Here is a 13,980-nt window from a genome sequence, read left to right as displayed (position 1 = left end):
AGGAGAATCATAGTGAGTTCAAGGCTGGCCTGAACTTGATTCAAAATAAAAGAAAATGAAAAGAAAAGAAAAGAAGGGCCGGGGATTTAGCTCAGTGTGTTCCGCCACCTGCCTCGCAAGCGCAAGGTCCTGAGTTCAATTCCCGGTATTGCAAAAAAAAAAAGAAAAGAAAAGAAAAGAAATTCAAGATATTTCTTTAGATTTTACTATTGTTAGACTTTCATAATATTATAACTAGAAAATCCATTATAAGTTGTAGTTCTTAATTCTCTAATGACTTAATTTATATGCACATTAGAAGCATTAAAATAGAAATCATACATGATATTAAAATGATTATAAAATACCTTTTGGCTGGAAATCTTCCCTGATACATATAATTTTTAAAATAATATAACATTTCAAAAAATGCTTGTATGCTATTTAAAAAATGGAAATACAGTTGATTTTAAGTAAAAAATATCTTATAGTCTTAGAGAACCATGTTCCTTTTTTTACACAAATCATCATAATTGTAATTTTTCATGTATTTGTATTATAATTGAATAATACAAGCTTTTCCCTATAGATTGGGCACTTCTGAATCATTTATTTTTATCACAGTGGAATTTATTTAAGTAATAAGATTTTGAAATGCAATTTTTTACACTCAGCTATGGCATGGATGGAAGCAGGAATTAACATCTTTCTTATTTTTTATTTAATTATTTTTTTCCAGTACTGGGGATTGAACTCAGAACCTTGCACTTGCAAGGCAGGCGTGGCACCACTGAGCTACATCCCTGGCCCTTCATTCTTATTTTCTAATTGTTCCAGCCATAACATCTCAATATCATAATTTCTTACCTTGTGTAAATATTGCTGCCTTCAACATATGACAAATGACTGTGTTCAAGTTTAAAGTCAAACCACCTCGAGAAATCAAAGTGAAGCACACTTACCATTTTTTAAGTTGTCATATCCCATTGAATGGCGGATTTCTTTCAGAGTAGACCCTTGAGCCCCAAGTTCCATTATTCCCATTGCGAGGGCAATGCTCAATGGAGAGAAGAGAATATTTTCATCTTCCGCAGTGGCTCGAAGATGGTTGTACATATTCACAGACACTTCAGCAATGGTTTCATCAGGGAAAGTGGCCCCTAACACCAGACTTTGCAGAATCAGGAAAGAGAATAGTCCAAGCAAAGCCATACTGGAATGGTTTCAAGCTTAAAAAACAATGATTTACATATTAATGATTCATTTTTCCAGAGAAATAACAGAGAAAAAAGAAAATATAAGGTATTATTTCTTGATAAAGTGAATTAGGCCTTTTAAAACACACACAATATTAATATCTTTGTAACAAAATCCCCATTAGAGTATACATTGGAAAGCCCTCATGCGTGAGTGTGTGTGTGTGTGTGTGTGTGTGTGTGTATGTGTGTGTGCGCTAAGAACTGAACCCAGGGCCTTACACATGCTGAGCATGTGCACTTCCTCTGAGCTAAATCCCTAACCCTGAAAGTCCTACTTTTAGAAGTCAAACAAATAATACTGCCTACTTTCTGAAGCTTGTCCCAGGAATAAAATAGTTATGATTATAACCTTCATGAAGTTAAGAGGATGTATAGATACATATAAGGTAACTGTTATATTTAATTCTTTTTCACAGTCTCATCCTATATATTTTGATCATGATTTTGAACCACCTTACCCTGCTTCCACTAAATTACATAGGTCTAGAACAACTATAAAGAAAACCAGAGGGTGTTTCCAGCACTTGCGATGAGTTATTGAAATACCACTTTACCCATTTACTACATTTCACAAAATTAATACACTTTGTAGCTTGGTTACCAATTGGTGGGCCAAGATCAGACACACACTTGCCCCAAGTCCCAGTTTATTCAGCCTTGGCTGCGGAGCTTACAGGAAGTGGTAACCCAGCGGAGGAGCAGAGACAGCCCATCATTGGAGTCTATTCCTCATATGGTGCTTCCCCATGAGGGTACTGTTCACAATGACCGTTTTCAGCAGGGAGAACATCCTGCCAATGTTGAGAATGAAGCTGAATTCTTGATACAACTTTGTTCTTTTATACTTTATGTTACCATTTCAGTTTATGCCAACAAATTGCTGATTCCATTTAATATGTTTAGCTAACAGGTTTATCTGGCTCTACAAGCACATTGAGGCCACGTTTGTTTTGGTAAAAGAAAGCAGTGATAGTGTCCAGATATCTTTGACTAGCATTTATGTTTCCAGCCATCCCAGTATTCCAGAAGCTCTTGTCTCCTCACAAACAGCCTGACTTATACACACTGAGACAGTATTTCCTCTTTTCTTTGTATTCTCTCACTTTGTCAGTGCAGACATCTAGAAAGCTATACCATATATGCAAATAATTGAGTGACTTATTTATTCTTGATCACACTTAAATTCATCGTAAAAATAATACATAAAGTAGCATTGAGCAAACACATTTTAAAAATTGTATTTAATTAAGCTTGAGCATTAATGATCTCCATTAATCAAATAATGGTGAATATACATGTAACTGAAGAGGAGTGTATATCCAATAGTCTTTGAGCCAGAGGTTCCAAATCAGCCCTGTGATTTCTAATTTAATGAAAAATAAGAATAGGACCAGAGGGTCAGAAGATTAAGAAAGAAATATTTCCCTACATCTATTGAGCAGTCTGATCTAGGGTATAGTTAGGGTACACTACATGATACAGTTTAATGTACCATTATAACTCTACCCTGTAAAGGCACAAACTGGGCCTCATTATTCTTGTTTGGTGCTATCTAGTATAAAACTAGAATTCCTGATCACTTTGTAAGTCCTTCACATTGAGAATTAAAAGCATTGAATTTTTTTCTTTTTGTCATAAAAGTCCTAGGGTCTTCATAGCCAACCTTCCACCTCACTGCTTTGGTATTTAAAATCATATACTATTACTTATACTATTATAAATTATAAGTAATTATTTAATAGTATTTAAATAATCTGGCTCATGTAGGAGGGGATATCAATGTGGACTCTCAAAACCTGTCCTGCTAAGGAGATGACTGCTACCTAGGAGATGAAGTGGCATGCTGCAAGGCAGGCTCTGTACCTCACCCAGCACTGATAGAAGCTGGGAGCCAAGAACCTGCCACCTCTGGAAGACTGCAGCTGCTGTGCCACCCATGCCTCCTCTGTACTCCAGAGAACCCCAGGACCAGGACCAGGTGGGAATAGAACAGATAGAACTTTCTCTAAGATGAAAATTTAGTATGCACTCCTCTAATTTAAAAAGTAATTTATGATATATCTGGCATTTAGTACATAAAATATAATACTGTTTAGTGGAACTAAAATATGTTAGATTCAAAAGCCCATTGTCAGGCCGGGGATTTAGCTCAGTGGTTCTGCCACCTGCCTCGCAAGCATAAGGACCTGAGTTCAATGCCTGGTACAGAAAAAAAAAAATTAAAAAAAAACAAAAAAAACCATGAGTTCAAAAGCCCATTGTCTTACTCACTACAGTATCATACAGTTTAATACATCACCTGTAAAGTTCCAAACTGGGCCTCATTACTATTGTCTGATGTAATCTAGTATAAAACTAAGAAATTAAATTCACTATACAATAGTTATATATCTGTCAGTCACTAATAAAGTTACTCTGGAACCAGTGCATTTAACACGAGCATCAGATTTCAGGCTAATAAAAGTATCTTATTCATGGAAAAAAAATAATCTACTGCCAATCAATACATTCCAGAAAATAAGGGTAAATCTATTATACACTCATAGGGATTTTCATTTACAAATGAATGTTTCATGAGCTAATAATAGCTAACATTTTTGAGTACTTATAAAGGTTATCTTATGAAACTTTTTAACCACATTATAGGTACGAATGCTATTATCCCCATTTCATAAGTGGAAATACAGTCTTAGGTTTTTGCACAGTGTCATTTAGGAAGTGCTAAAGCAGGATTGGAGCTCAAGTCATCCTTAGGAGACTTTAATCAGTAAACTGCTTCTCTAGTCTTTGGACAAGTAGGTTAGAAGATTTGAAGAATCTGATATCATGGTATATCACCTTCAACAAGTCACATACCTTCTCTCAAGTTTAACTTTCTCATTTGTGAAATGAATATACTGTATTAATCCTTGCTCAATGAAACTATTAAAGAAATACTGTAGAGAATTATGTGTGAACTACTTATTATAACCTGTATGTTTCTCTAATAGTGGGCAGTATTATGAAGTAAAAAAGGTTCCTAATTATGTATATTTGCCAACCTAAACAAAAAGTTATAAACCCAATGTAAATGTTTTTATCATTCCTGTTGATCACCTGTTGTAACACCATTATCCATAGTAGTGGATTAACTCATGGTCAATTTGTAATGCCCAGCTGAACTGAGTCATTGTGGTCTGGGCATGGAGGAACCACCTGAGGACTGTTATCAATAGCCATAAAAAGACAACTGGAGGGGAAGATCTTGGACTTTTTCTTTTCTTGCTGCAGTTTTTCTGATGCAAAAACTAGGCTGTTCTCATCATGAGGAGGAACTCAGGGCCTCACTGTCGCTGGGAATGGCTGCTGTTTTCATCAGGGGAGCTCTGATCTTCACCATGAGCATCACTTCCTGGCTCCAATGTGGATCCCTCAGCTTGGTGGCACAAATCCTTCATCTTACCAGCATAGGTTTTCTGGTTTCCACCATTGGCCTTTGGGTCTGCCAGGTGCAGATCCTCAATATGGACAATTATGAGACATTGCTGTGGGCTCTAGGCCAGTGGCTGGACTTGTGGAGGACATTGCCTTGAATTCTAAGCCTTTAGCTGGACTTCTGTGGGAAATTTCTGGAATCCAGGCCTTCAACTGGATTCTTTGGGCCCCTAGTGTGTGGTTAATCTCTTGCACTCCTTTGCCTTTGACCTTTTGGGTAATTGTCATAAAATAATCCTATAAACTGTGTCCTGTATTTAACGTATTCCCTTGCCAAAACCTTGACTACAACAAAATTGGTACTGAGAGTGGGGTCATTGCTGTGATATTACCTGGTCATGTGGCTCAAAAGCCTTTGGAACTGGCCTGTGGGAAGGAGAAGAGTTAGGAAATATCCAGAGGCACTGGCTACAGAAGCAGCTCTGGAATGCCTTAGGCTGTTTTATATGGGAGATTCTGGTCAGAGCTCAGAAGACCAGAAAGGCAGTAGAGACCAGGCTCAAGGAGGTTTCTGCTGAGAAGGACTGTACTGGCTGCTGTTCTCCAGAAGATATGTGTTATGGCTTAACAGAAAGTTTGTCTTAATTTTGCTCAAGACTTTGCTGGAAGACTTGGAGCTACCAGCTGAAGAAGGAGAGCTGCAACACCTTAGGCTGTTCTGTATGGTAGATTCTGGTCAGAGCTCAGATGACCAGAACGCTTGTAAAGACCATGCTAGGGAGGTTTCTGCTAGGAAGAAGGACTGGATTGGCTGCTGGGCTCCAGGTGATGTGTGTTATGGCTTGGCAGAAAGTTTGTCTGCATTTTGTTCAGATCCAGAGACTCTGCCTAAGACTGAGATTGGGGGTGGTAGACTGATTAGTCTTGCAGAAGAAATTTTAAGGCAGTTGAATATTGAGGCAGTGGTATGGCTACTGTTGAGGGCTTTTAGCCAGATCTATGTTGAGAATCAAGAGCAAAAATCCCAGCAGAATAATTTAAACATTTTGAGTTTGGCCAGAGAGGAAGCTCCAGTAAAGCTGTGGACTGCAAAGATAGAGCAGAGGAGATCTTGATTGCTGAGAAGGAACAGGAAAATAGAAAAGATGGCCTGAGGGCATTACAGGAAGCAACAGGACTCTATCCCTTGCAGTCTCAGAATTGTAAAGGTGAAAGATTTTGCTTTGAGAAGAAAGCCCCAGAGCACCATGTTTCAGAATAGAGTCAGCCACACCACGTTCCAGAATGGCGACAACCTAGGGAAGTTGTTCCAAAATGGCAGCCTAAGGAAATTGTTCCAAAATGGCAGCTTAGGAAATTTGTTCCCCAGGATTGGCTTCAGAGTGCTCAGTGATCCAGGCACTCAACCTCTACAGCCAAGAGAGAAGGAAGCCTGGCTACTGCTCCAGCTGGCAGCAGACCTTGTTATCATCCACATGGCACTAGTTTTAGGTCCATGCAGAATGGAAGAGTTGTGGGGTCAGGGAAGCTTCCACCCAGATTTCAGAAGAAGGCCCAGGAGGGCATGCAGTGTGCTTCTGAGAGGGCAATTTGTGAATTTGTGACTGTGAAGCTAAAGGTGCAGTGAAGATCCTAGGTTTTTTGAGAAGCCAGGAGTGTGGATCATCTGAGGAAAGCTGCAAGGAGGGAGCAGAGCCAGCCTAAGAGAGAAGCCATGGGAGCTACAACCACCAGAAATGCCATAGGGGCGGAGCCGCCCAAGCCCTTTGGAGTTCCCAACTTGCCACAGGTTGCCTCGATGATGGAAGTGGAACTGTGGAATGTAACGTTTGGCCTGCTAGATTTTGGACTCACTTTGATCCCATTCTTTTGTATCCTCCTGTTTGTACCTTTTGGAATGGTAATGTCTATGCTGTGCCATTGAATGGTGAAAGTGTTTGACTTTCTCTTCATTTGTACAGGGGCTTGCAGCTAAGAGTTTGTCTTAAATCTCAGAAGAGACTTTGGACTTGGACTTTTCAGCAATGCTTTGGCAACTCTTAGAAATGGACTAAATACTTTTTTGCATAAAAGGATATGCATGAGTCTTTGAGGGTCCAGGTGAGAAATGTTACGGTTTGTGTTTAGATGTCCCCCCAAAGCCTCACGAAGATGAAGTGGGACTTACTCTTTTAGATGTAGTTGAATCTGGAATGTTTGATGCTGGGATTAAAGGCATGTTGATTAATAAACCACTACATGTGAGTTATTGGTTCAGCACTGCCCTAATCCTGATAGTTTGAATAAGATAAGAGGGGAAGAAAGATGCTGTTAAACTCTCTCTTTTGTTACCTTTGGTGCTTTGTGTGTGCCATGTTGTTTCTGCTCTGCCATGCCTGTTTGTCATCCCTGCCTTGGAGTCAGTTGATTATGGACTGAAACCTCTATGAACTGTAAGCCAAATAAACCCCTTCCCTTCTATCTTTGGGTGTCAGGTATTTTGTCTCAGCAGCAATAGAGAGAAGTAACTAACACATCCATTCATTCAACTAAGATGGTATGGTACTGTGAAAACATAAAAATATGTAAGGACAGTCTGTAGTCCTAGAACTCACATCATTGTGCAAAAGTATAGAATCTATTACAGTGGTTCTTATCTGTTTAAGAAAAGGAATCATTTATAAGAACCAGAAGAGTAAATCAACCCTTCAAAAAAATGAATCTCCTCAGATAACAGAATATTACCTTCAAGCCAGGGTGCTCACTGACCTCAAAAAGGGAACAACAAGTTTAGGGCAGCTGCTCCAATAGGTTTTCTTTTCTGGTGAAAACAGAGATAACAAAACCATTAACACAGCATTGGGCTTCTAAAGAACTTCTGAAAAAGCACCCATTGTGTCTGTGGGAGAGGACTCTGCCAGGGTAGTGAGCAGAGCAGCAGGGTGCTGATTACAGGTCCTGCTAGGAAGTTAGGAGCCTGCGGTTGTGAATGACAGCAGAAGTCATTCCAGGAAACTACTTTTTTTTTCCTAAGTTCTTTTATTGGTACACTTTAGGTATACAATTCATTTACATTTATCATTGGGTGTTTGCACCTGTACGTGACGTATCTTGGTTCTTATTTTTCCCCACTACCTGTGCACCCTTCACCCCCTCCACCCTTCCCTATTTACATAGACATCATTTCCATTTTTTTCTTTTCTCATAGTTTTTCCTTTCCCTCCTTTTCTTTTTCTCCTTTCCTCCCTTCTCCCTTCACCCCTTCATCTTTGGACCTTTTTTCCTATTGCAAATTATCAATTATTCATTTTAATCATTTTAACCCTTGTTTACATTATCAGTTTCTCACACTAGAGAAACTATTCAGTATTTACACATGTATGTCCTACTTATTTCACTTAAGAGTATGGCCTTGATATGCACCCATTTAGGAAAGATAGCCTATTTAATAAATGTTGTTGGAAAAACTGGATTTCAACCTGCCAAAAATTAGAACTAGACCCATACCTATCACCATGCACTAAACTAAGATCAAAGTGGATTAAAGATCTAAATATTAAAACAGAAACACTAAACTTGCTGGAAGATAAGTTAGGTAGAACTCTTGAAGACACTGGCATAGGAAAAGACTTCATGAACAAAACCTCAGTAGCACGGGAACTAGTGCAAAGAATCAACAACTGGGATCTTCTCTTATTAAAAAGCTTCTGCACTGCAAAAGAAACCACCAACAGAGCTAACAGACAACCTACAATATGGGAAAAAAATTTTAGCAGCTGTATCTCAGACAAAGGACTACTATCTAGAATATATAAAAAATTGAAAAAAAATCAGACCCCCCAAATTCAAAAACCCAATTCAAAAATGGGCATCTGAAATGAACAGACATTTCTCAGACAAAGAAGTAAAAGCAGGAAACTTTAAAGATTGAAAGTTCTCTGCTCTGGAAACACACAGTTAGCCGTATTCAAGAGCTTTTCTCCTTTTGAAGGTGACACTTTCAGTTTTCAAGCAAATTTACCTCTGCTAGCCCAGTCCAGCTCCTTTGATTCTACCTACCCTGTTCCTGTTTGCTGGGCCCCTGCACTTCTGCTGCCTCTGACTACTTCTGAGTGTTTGCAGGTCTTTTTTGTTTTTTTGGTACTGGGGATCGAACTCAGGACCTTGCGCTTGTGAGGCAGGCAGTGGAGCCACTGAGCTCAATCCCAGGCCCTGAAGGTCTTCTTTTGGCTGGAAACAGAATTTCTCCTCTTTTTATACCTTCTAAATGTAGATGTTCTCCATGGCTCTAGTCCTGGCCCTGCTCTCTTCTCATGCCAGGTGGTGAATTCTCAAAACAAAGATACTAAAACTATTATCCCTATTCACATTCCAACAAAAGTAAAACTCTGATTCTGACTTATTTTTAACCCTTATTTCTGATGAATATCATTAACTGTTCTTCATGTATTTACTCTTCCATTCCTGTGGGCACATTTAATGCCAGGGGGCTAAAATAGGAACCCCTTATCTTACCAATCAAACTCACATCTTTTCTTACAATGTTAGTCTTTGACTCTTGTCAATCTCTTTTTTCCCTCATGTTCAATGAATTGGCAGCACTTATTTCATATTGCATCCTCAACACCTCTCCTTATGATCATCCAATGGCCATTCCCATGCCACAGTAGTAGTTCAACACTTTTCAAGGACTACACCAATGGTTCCCAAACATTCTCTGAAGCCTTGGTTACTGGCTTCTTCAACACAGCTTTAAAACATCCTCCAGATCAATTACCTTTACATATGACTAAGTTTTTCTAACATTTATAAAACCTCAGGAACCTGTAGACTGAAGCCCAAAATCTTTAGTCTTGAACATAATCCTTTGTTTGCATTGTGATTGAGCATAACTTTCTACTCATTACTCTTCTACAGATCCTACAACTCTAGTCGGACTTGCATCAATATATAGAATTTCCCTCTCATGTTGCTGACTTGTGAACCATTTTTCCTAGAACCATCCTATCTCAGTTCCAGAATTTCCAATCCTTATTATTCCTCAATATTGTGTTCCACTTCATGAATATCCTCCCAGCTCTTCAGTTAAAGAAAGCTTCCTCCTTCTCTAAAATGTTGGTACATTTTTATCTCTTTCAATAGCATACACTAGTGCCTTCAGACCAGATAATTTCATATATGTATCATCTCTTGTCCTAGCCTTTTTGAGCACACAAACAGAAAGGTATACCTCTTTGCACATACTAGGCTAATCGGAAACAATGCTATACACATAGTAGGTACCAAATCAACATTTTTCAAATTAATACAGCCTAAATGGAAAGACACACAATCTAACATTGGAAAGAATACCAAGACAGCTGCAGCTTTTAAACTTTCTAGGCTAATTTAGTCTGAACCTAAAAGTAGTAGCTCATTTCCATTTTTTATTCCCTTTGATAAAGTGTTTCCTCATTGAGGGTGAGGCCATCTTTCCAGTGCAACAAAGTGGTCCTGTCACCAGCGCTGGCACAATGCAAGGCCTGGGCATGTGATGCATTAACAACAAGAACACCACCTTGAACAATCACAAAAGGTGGCATCCAAACATTACTGTATTAATATTTGTCTACAAAATGCCAAGGCGTCACTATTAACCATAATAATCAACACATTCCCCAAAGAGTTACTCCTACATGGAGCATTACTTTGAAGATTTATTATTTTCAGGCAACTGAATATAATGCTTTTAGATAAAAAAAAATGTAAGAGGCTGGGGTACCAGAATAGTAGTAGATAATGCTACAGTGGTAGAAAAGGTAGAAGTAGTTAGGCTATGAATAAACTATTAATTCTTGAATTTTTCCTCCTTGCTGTCTGTGTGAGGGAGGCTGTGTGCATGTGTGGATGTGTATATTACTTAGAAAGCACTTCATGAAAATAGGTCAGGCAACTGTATCTTCTTGTAATTGAGGTATGAGAAATTTCAAAAATAAAAGCCAGTATTATTTTTTAAAATATTTTTTAAAGTTTTCTGGTAATTAATGCTATTTATAAGGAGATGAAGTATTCATAAATCCATCTTATTGACTTTCATGATCTAATTATTTTAAATGATTTTATAATTGTGAGTTAAGATAAAAAAAGAAGGGTGGCCTTTTTCAGTCACAGAGAAAAATGGCTGAAAATGTTTTTCTCCTATAAAGAAAAAAAAGCATAGGAAATAACTAAGGAGAGGTGCCTAACACAAAGAGCACTGTGCTAGAAGTCCTCTAGCCTGTTAATTCTCAACTTTTGCATGCAAAGGGCTTTTATTCTTTTATTTTAATTTAATTTAATTTTATTTATTTGGGGGGGGGCGTACCAGGGATTGAACTTGGGTCCTTGCCCTTGTGCAGCAGGTGGCGAAACCACTGAGCTAAATCCCCAGCCCGGCCTTTATTCTTTTAATTGAGTGAACCAGCACAAGGTTGCTCAATTTATTTATTTATTTATTTATTTTTACCTAGCAAATATGTAAGAAGGCAGAGGAAAACCACCCAAACAATGTTACTAACAATCACATGAAAGAATGAGTATCTCAAAATAAAAAATATGATAGTCTTCTTACAGTGGATACATTTGAGTTCAACTACGTTTATCATTTTGCCATACATTAGTGAAAATCTTTATCACATATGTTTAGAAAACTGTGTTGGAAGTCAGTTTTAACTTTGGTTAGTACCTTGGTAGTTGCTAAATGTTTTACAAGTTTAAGTCTCCAGGCCTTTTTTCCTGCTTTTCTAAGATACAGGCTAAAGTTAGATACACAGCAATGAAGCTGGGAAATCTGTCAAAAAGGAAAAATCACCATCTTGTGGGGGGAAAAAACCCCTATATTTTAGCAGTCTATAATTCAGCAAATTTCCTTTTTGTCATATGCATGATGTTCCTCATCTCCTTTAATTTTGATGTTTCTGAAGGTAGAGTAAATCTAACAAACAATGCCCAAAGAAACCAGCTGGGGCTCAGGCAGAGAGATAAGGTGTGGCACAGTTGTCATTTCCTGGGCATGTGTCACAGTATGGGCAAATATGAACTCTAGGTTGCTGGTTAATCCTTGTTCCCTCCACTGACTTACTTCTGTTGATGCTGCCTGTCCTTATACCTGGCTCTGGAATTGACCTCCATAGGACATTTGGTGTATGCAGAACAGGAAAGATACTGTAAGTAATGCCAATATTCACTCAAAAAATTAACTACTGATTTTCTTGTAAAAAAAAAAAAAAGAAGTCTTACAAAAGAGCCAAGAATAGAAGACACATGCAAATAAATAAATATGTACAAGCAGAGACATCTTTTCTCTGTGAATTACACACAAATGTCAAGCAGTATAAAAGTTAAAAGTTAAAATTAAAAGAACTTACCAAATCTCTCAGAATAAATCACAGGGCTTTGAAAGCCAGAAAAGGTGAATGATCCATGGATGCCACGCCAAGGCCTATTGCTCAGGTGTTATTAAATGCTTCCTAATAGCTTTTAAAATTACTTGTAAAATATTAAGCATATAATTATGGAGAAGTGTGTGTGTAGAGAGTATCTCAATATTCTTTAAAATGTCTTAAGATTACTTCAAACACAAAAGTGCTCAAAAGATTTCAATTGGAAATTTAATTATGACATACGCATGACAAGTGATGGGCAAAAGTGATCCAGACGAATGTTAAGAAGGTTTAGAATTAAACTTTTGCTAACTGAAAGGATAATATGCTGTGGTATGAATAAATATACTCCGCAGCTTTTAAAGAAGTGGACCTTTTTTCTCTCTCAATAAAAGCTGTTATTCAATTACAATGACTGTTAAAAACCAATGGGCCAGAACCAAGGAAATAAAGAAGTAAGAGGTTTAATTTTGTCATCATAAAATCTAACATTATAGAAAATAATACCCCAAATTGTGACCCCATGTTGTGCTGACTATTTCAAACTAAAGTTCCTGGTTAAGCATCAGACGCTGGAAAGGTTTTACTCCGATATCCATTATCCGCCTTAAGACAGGACCTGCCAAAAAAGAGCACAGCTTCCTTCCTCTCTTCCAGGAAATTGGATTATCTGTCTCAGGAAAGAAGACTGAGGAATGTAACCATACCTGGACCAACTTTATCATAAGACAGTGCCAGTCTCTCAGTCTCATTCATATTCCAGAGAGAATCATTTAGAAGGTAATTTCTGTTCTGTGGGTCCATTCATTCCCCCTAAAATTATTTACTAGTCCTCTAAACTGCCTACATTCCCCATTTGCTTCTTTTTTTCTTCTATGAAGATGATATTTACCCATCAATCATCTGGCTCTTCTTTGAGTTCTCCTATTTACTTCCTTTTTCATTACTTGCCTGTCTCTCCAAACAGCCAGCACAAGGTTACTGTTTCCATGCACTCAACTTGCAGTTTTCAACAGGATACATGCTTATGTTCTTTTTTCTGTACTGCTGAATCAATCAAAATGGAAAGCTCCTCAGGTATTTCTCAAACCAGGTCAACTTGCGAAAATGCTAGGCAGACCAAAAGGGCAGTTCCAAGGAAAAAGTAACCTATAAAGATTTAATTTATTAGAAAAAAATTATGGAAGAAATGAACCAAATGATGATCAGGTATCTTGAATTAAAAACTACATGTCATCTATACTTCCAGCTTATCTGACTCTATGGGTTTGGGGCTTTTCTTCAAACAATTTTACAGCCCTCTAAATTGTAGAAGACCGATAAGGATGCAAATGATTCTTGTCCATAGAAGTGCATGTTATGTATGAATGGTAGAATGCAACTAATTATGGCCCCGGCTGTGTATGTTGACCAGTTTTGCATCTAAGTAAATGTATTCTGGTGTTTCTGATAGGCTTATCTGTTTGTCTGCCTTGTGGATCTTCCTGAACTGGTCATAACATCTTATTGGTTTTCTGTTTAGGTTAGTGAGTTAAAATCCTTGACATGTGTTCATTTTATATTTATATGAAATTCAAGGTAGAACTTTTGAAAAATAACTATCATGTAAAAATTCTTGAAGCTACAAGTTTTCATTCAAAAAATACTCTTCCATAAGATAATCCAAAGATAAGAGCAGAAAAGAACTGGAATATTAGCTTTTTCTTATTCATGACATATGTCTTAATTATTCATTGAAATGATATTGCACCAATAACACCCCAGAATGATTGGGAAGAACCCTATATCTAGTGATCACTGATCACACAGCAACCTGTACTACAGGTCTAATGTTCTTGGGTCTTTCATCTGTATATAAAACCAAATTTGAGTCTGGTGGCTTGCTCATTTAAGACTAACAAGTCCAAGTCCAAGAGAAAATGTGGTACCAAAACTCCTCGGAATTTCTA

General features: G+C 37.8%; 1 protein-coding gene across 8 annotated transcripts in view; it reads right to left on the bottom strand.

The window, feature by feature from the left end:
* The window catches only part of Serpini1 (serpin family I member 1), an 82,203-nt gene that overhangs the window by 28,036 nt on the left and 40,187 nt on the right, over window positions 1-13,980 (bottom strand). For 2 of the 8 annotated variants that reach the window (XM_087186481.1, XM_087186479.1), the window contains exons 2-3: window positions 7,377-7,452; window positions 942-1,208 (exon numbers count right to left, since the gene is read on the bottom strand). In XM_087186481.1, the coding sequence (XP_087042607.1) occupies window positions 942-1,191 (250 nt within the window). In that variant the 5' untranslated portion in view covers window positions 1,192-1,208; window positions 7,377-7,452. Of the gene's footprint in view, window positions 1-941; window positions 1,209-7,376; window positions 7,453-12,923; window positions 13,181-13,980 lie in introns of all 8 variants that reach the window. The other 6 variants (XM_087186484.1, XM_087186480.1, XM_004834555.4 and 3 more) reach the window with 4 other exon arrangements.

This window comes from Heterocephalus glaber, unplaced genomic scaffold, assembly GCF_053883595.1.
Source record: "Heterocephalus glaber isolate CG9 unplaced genomic scaffold, H.glaber_assembly_v1.0 deba00001504, whole genome shotgun sequence".
In the NCBI taxonomy this organism is placed as follows: domain Eukaryota; kingdom Metazoa; phylum Chordata; class Mammalia; order Rodentia; family Bathyergidae; genus Heterocephalus; species Heterocephalus glaber.
This window is presented reverse-complemented; position numbering and strand designations above follow the sequence as displayed.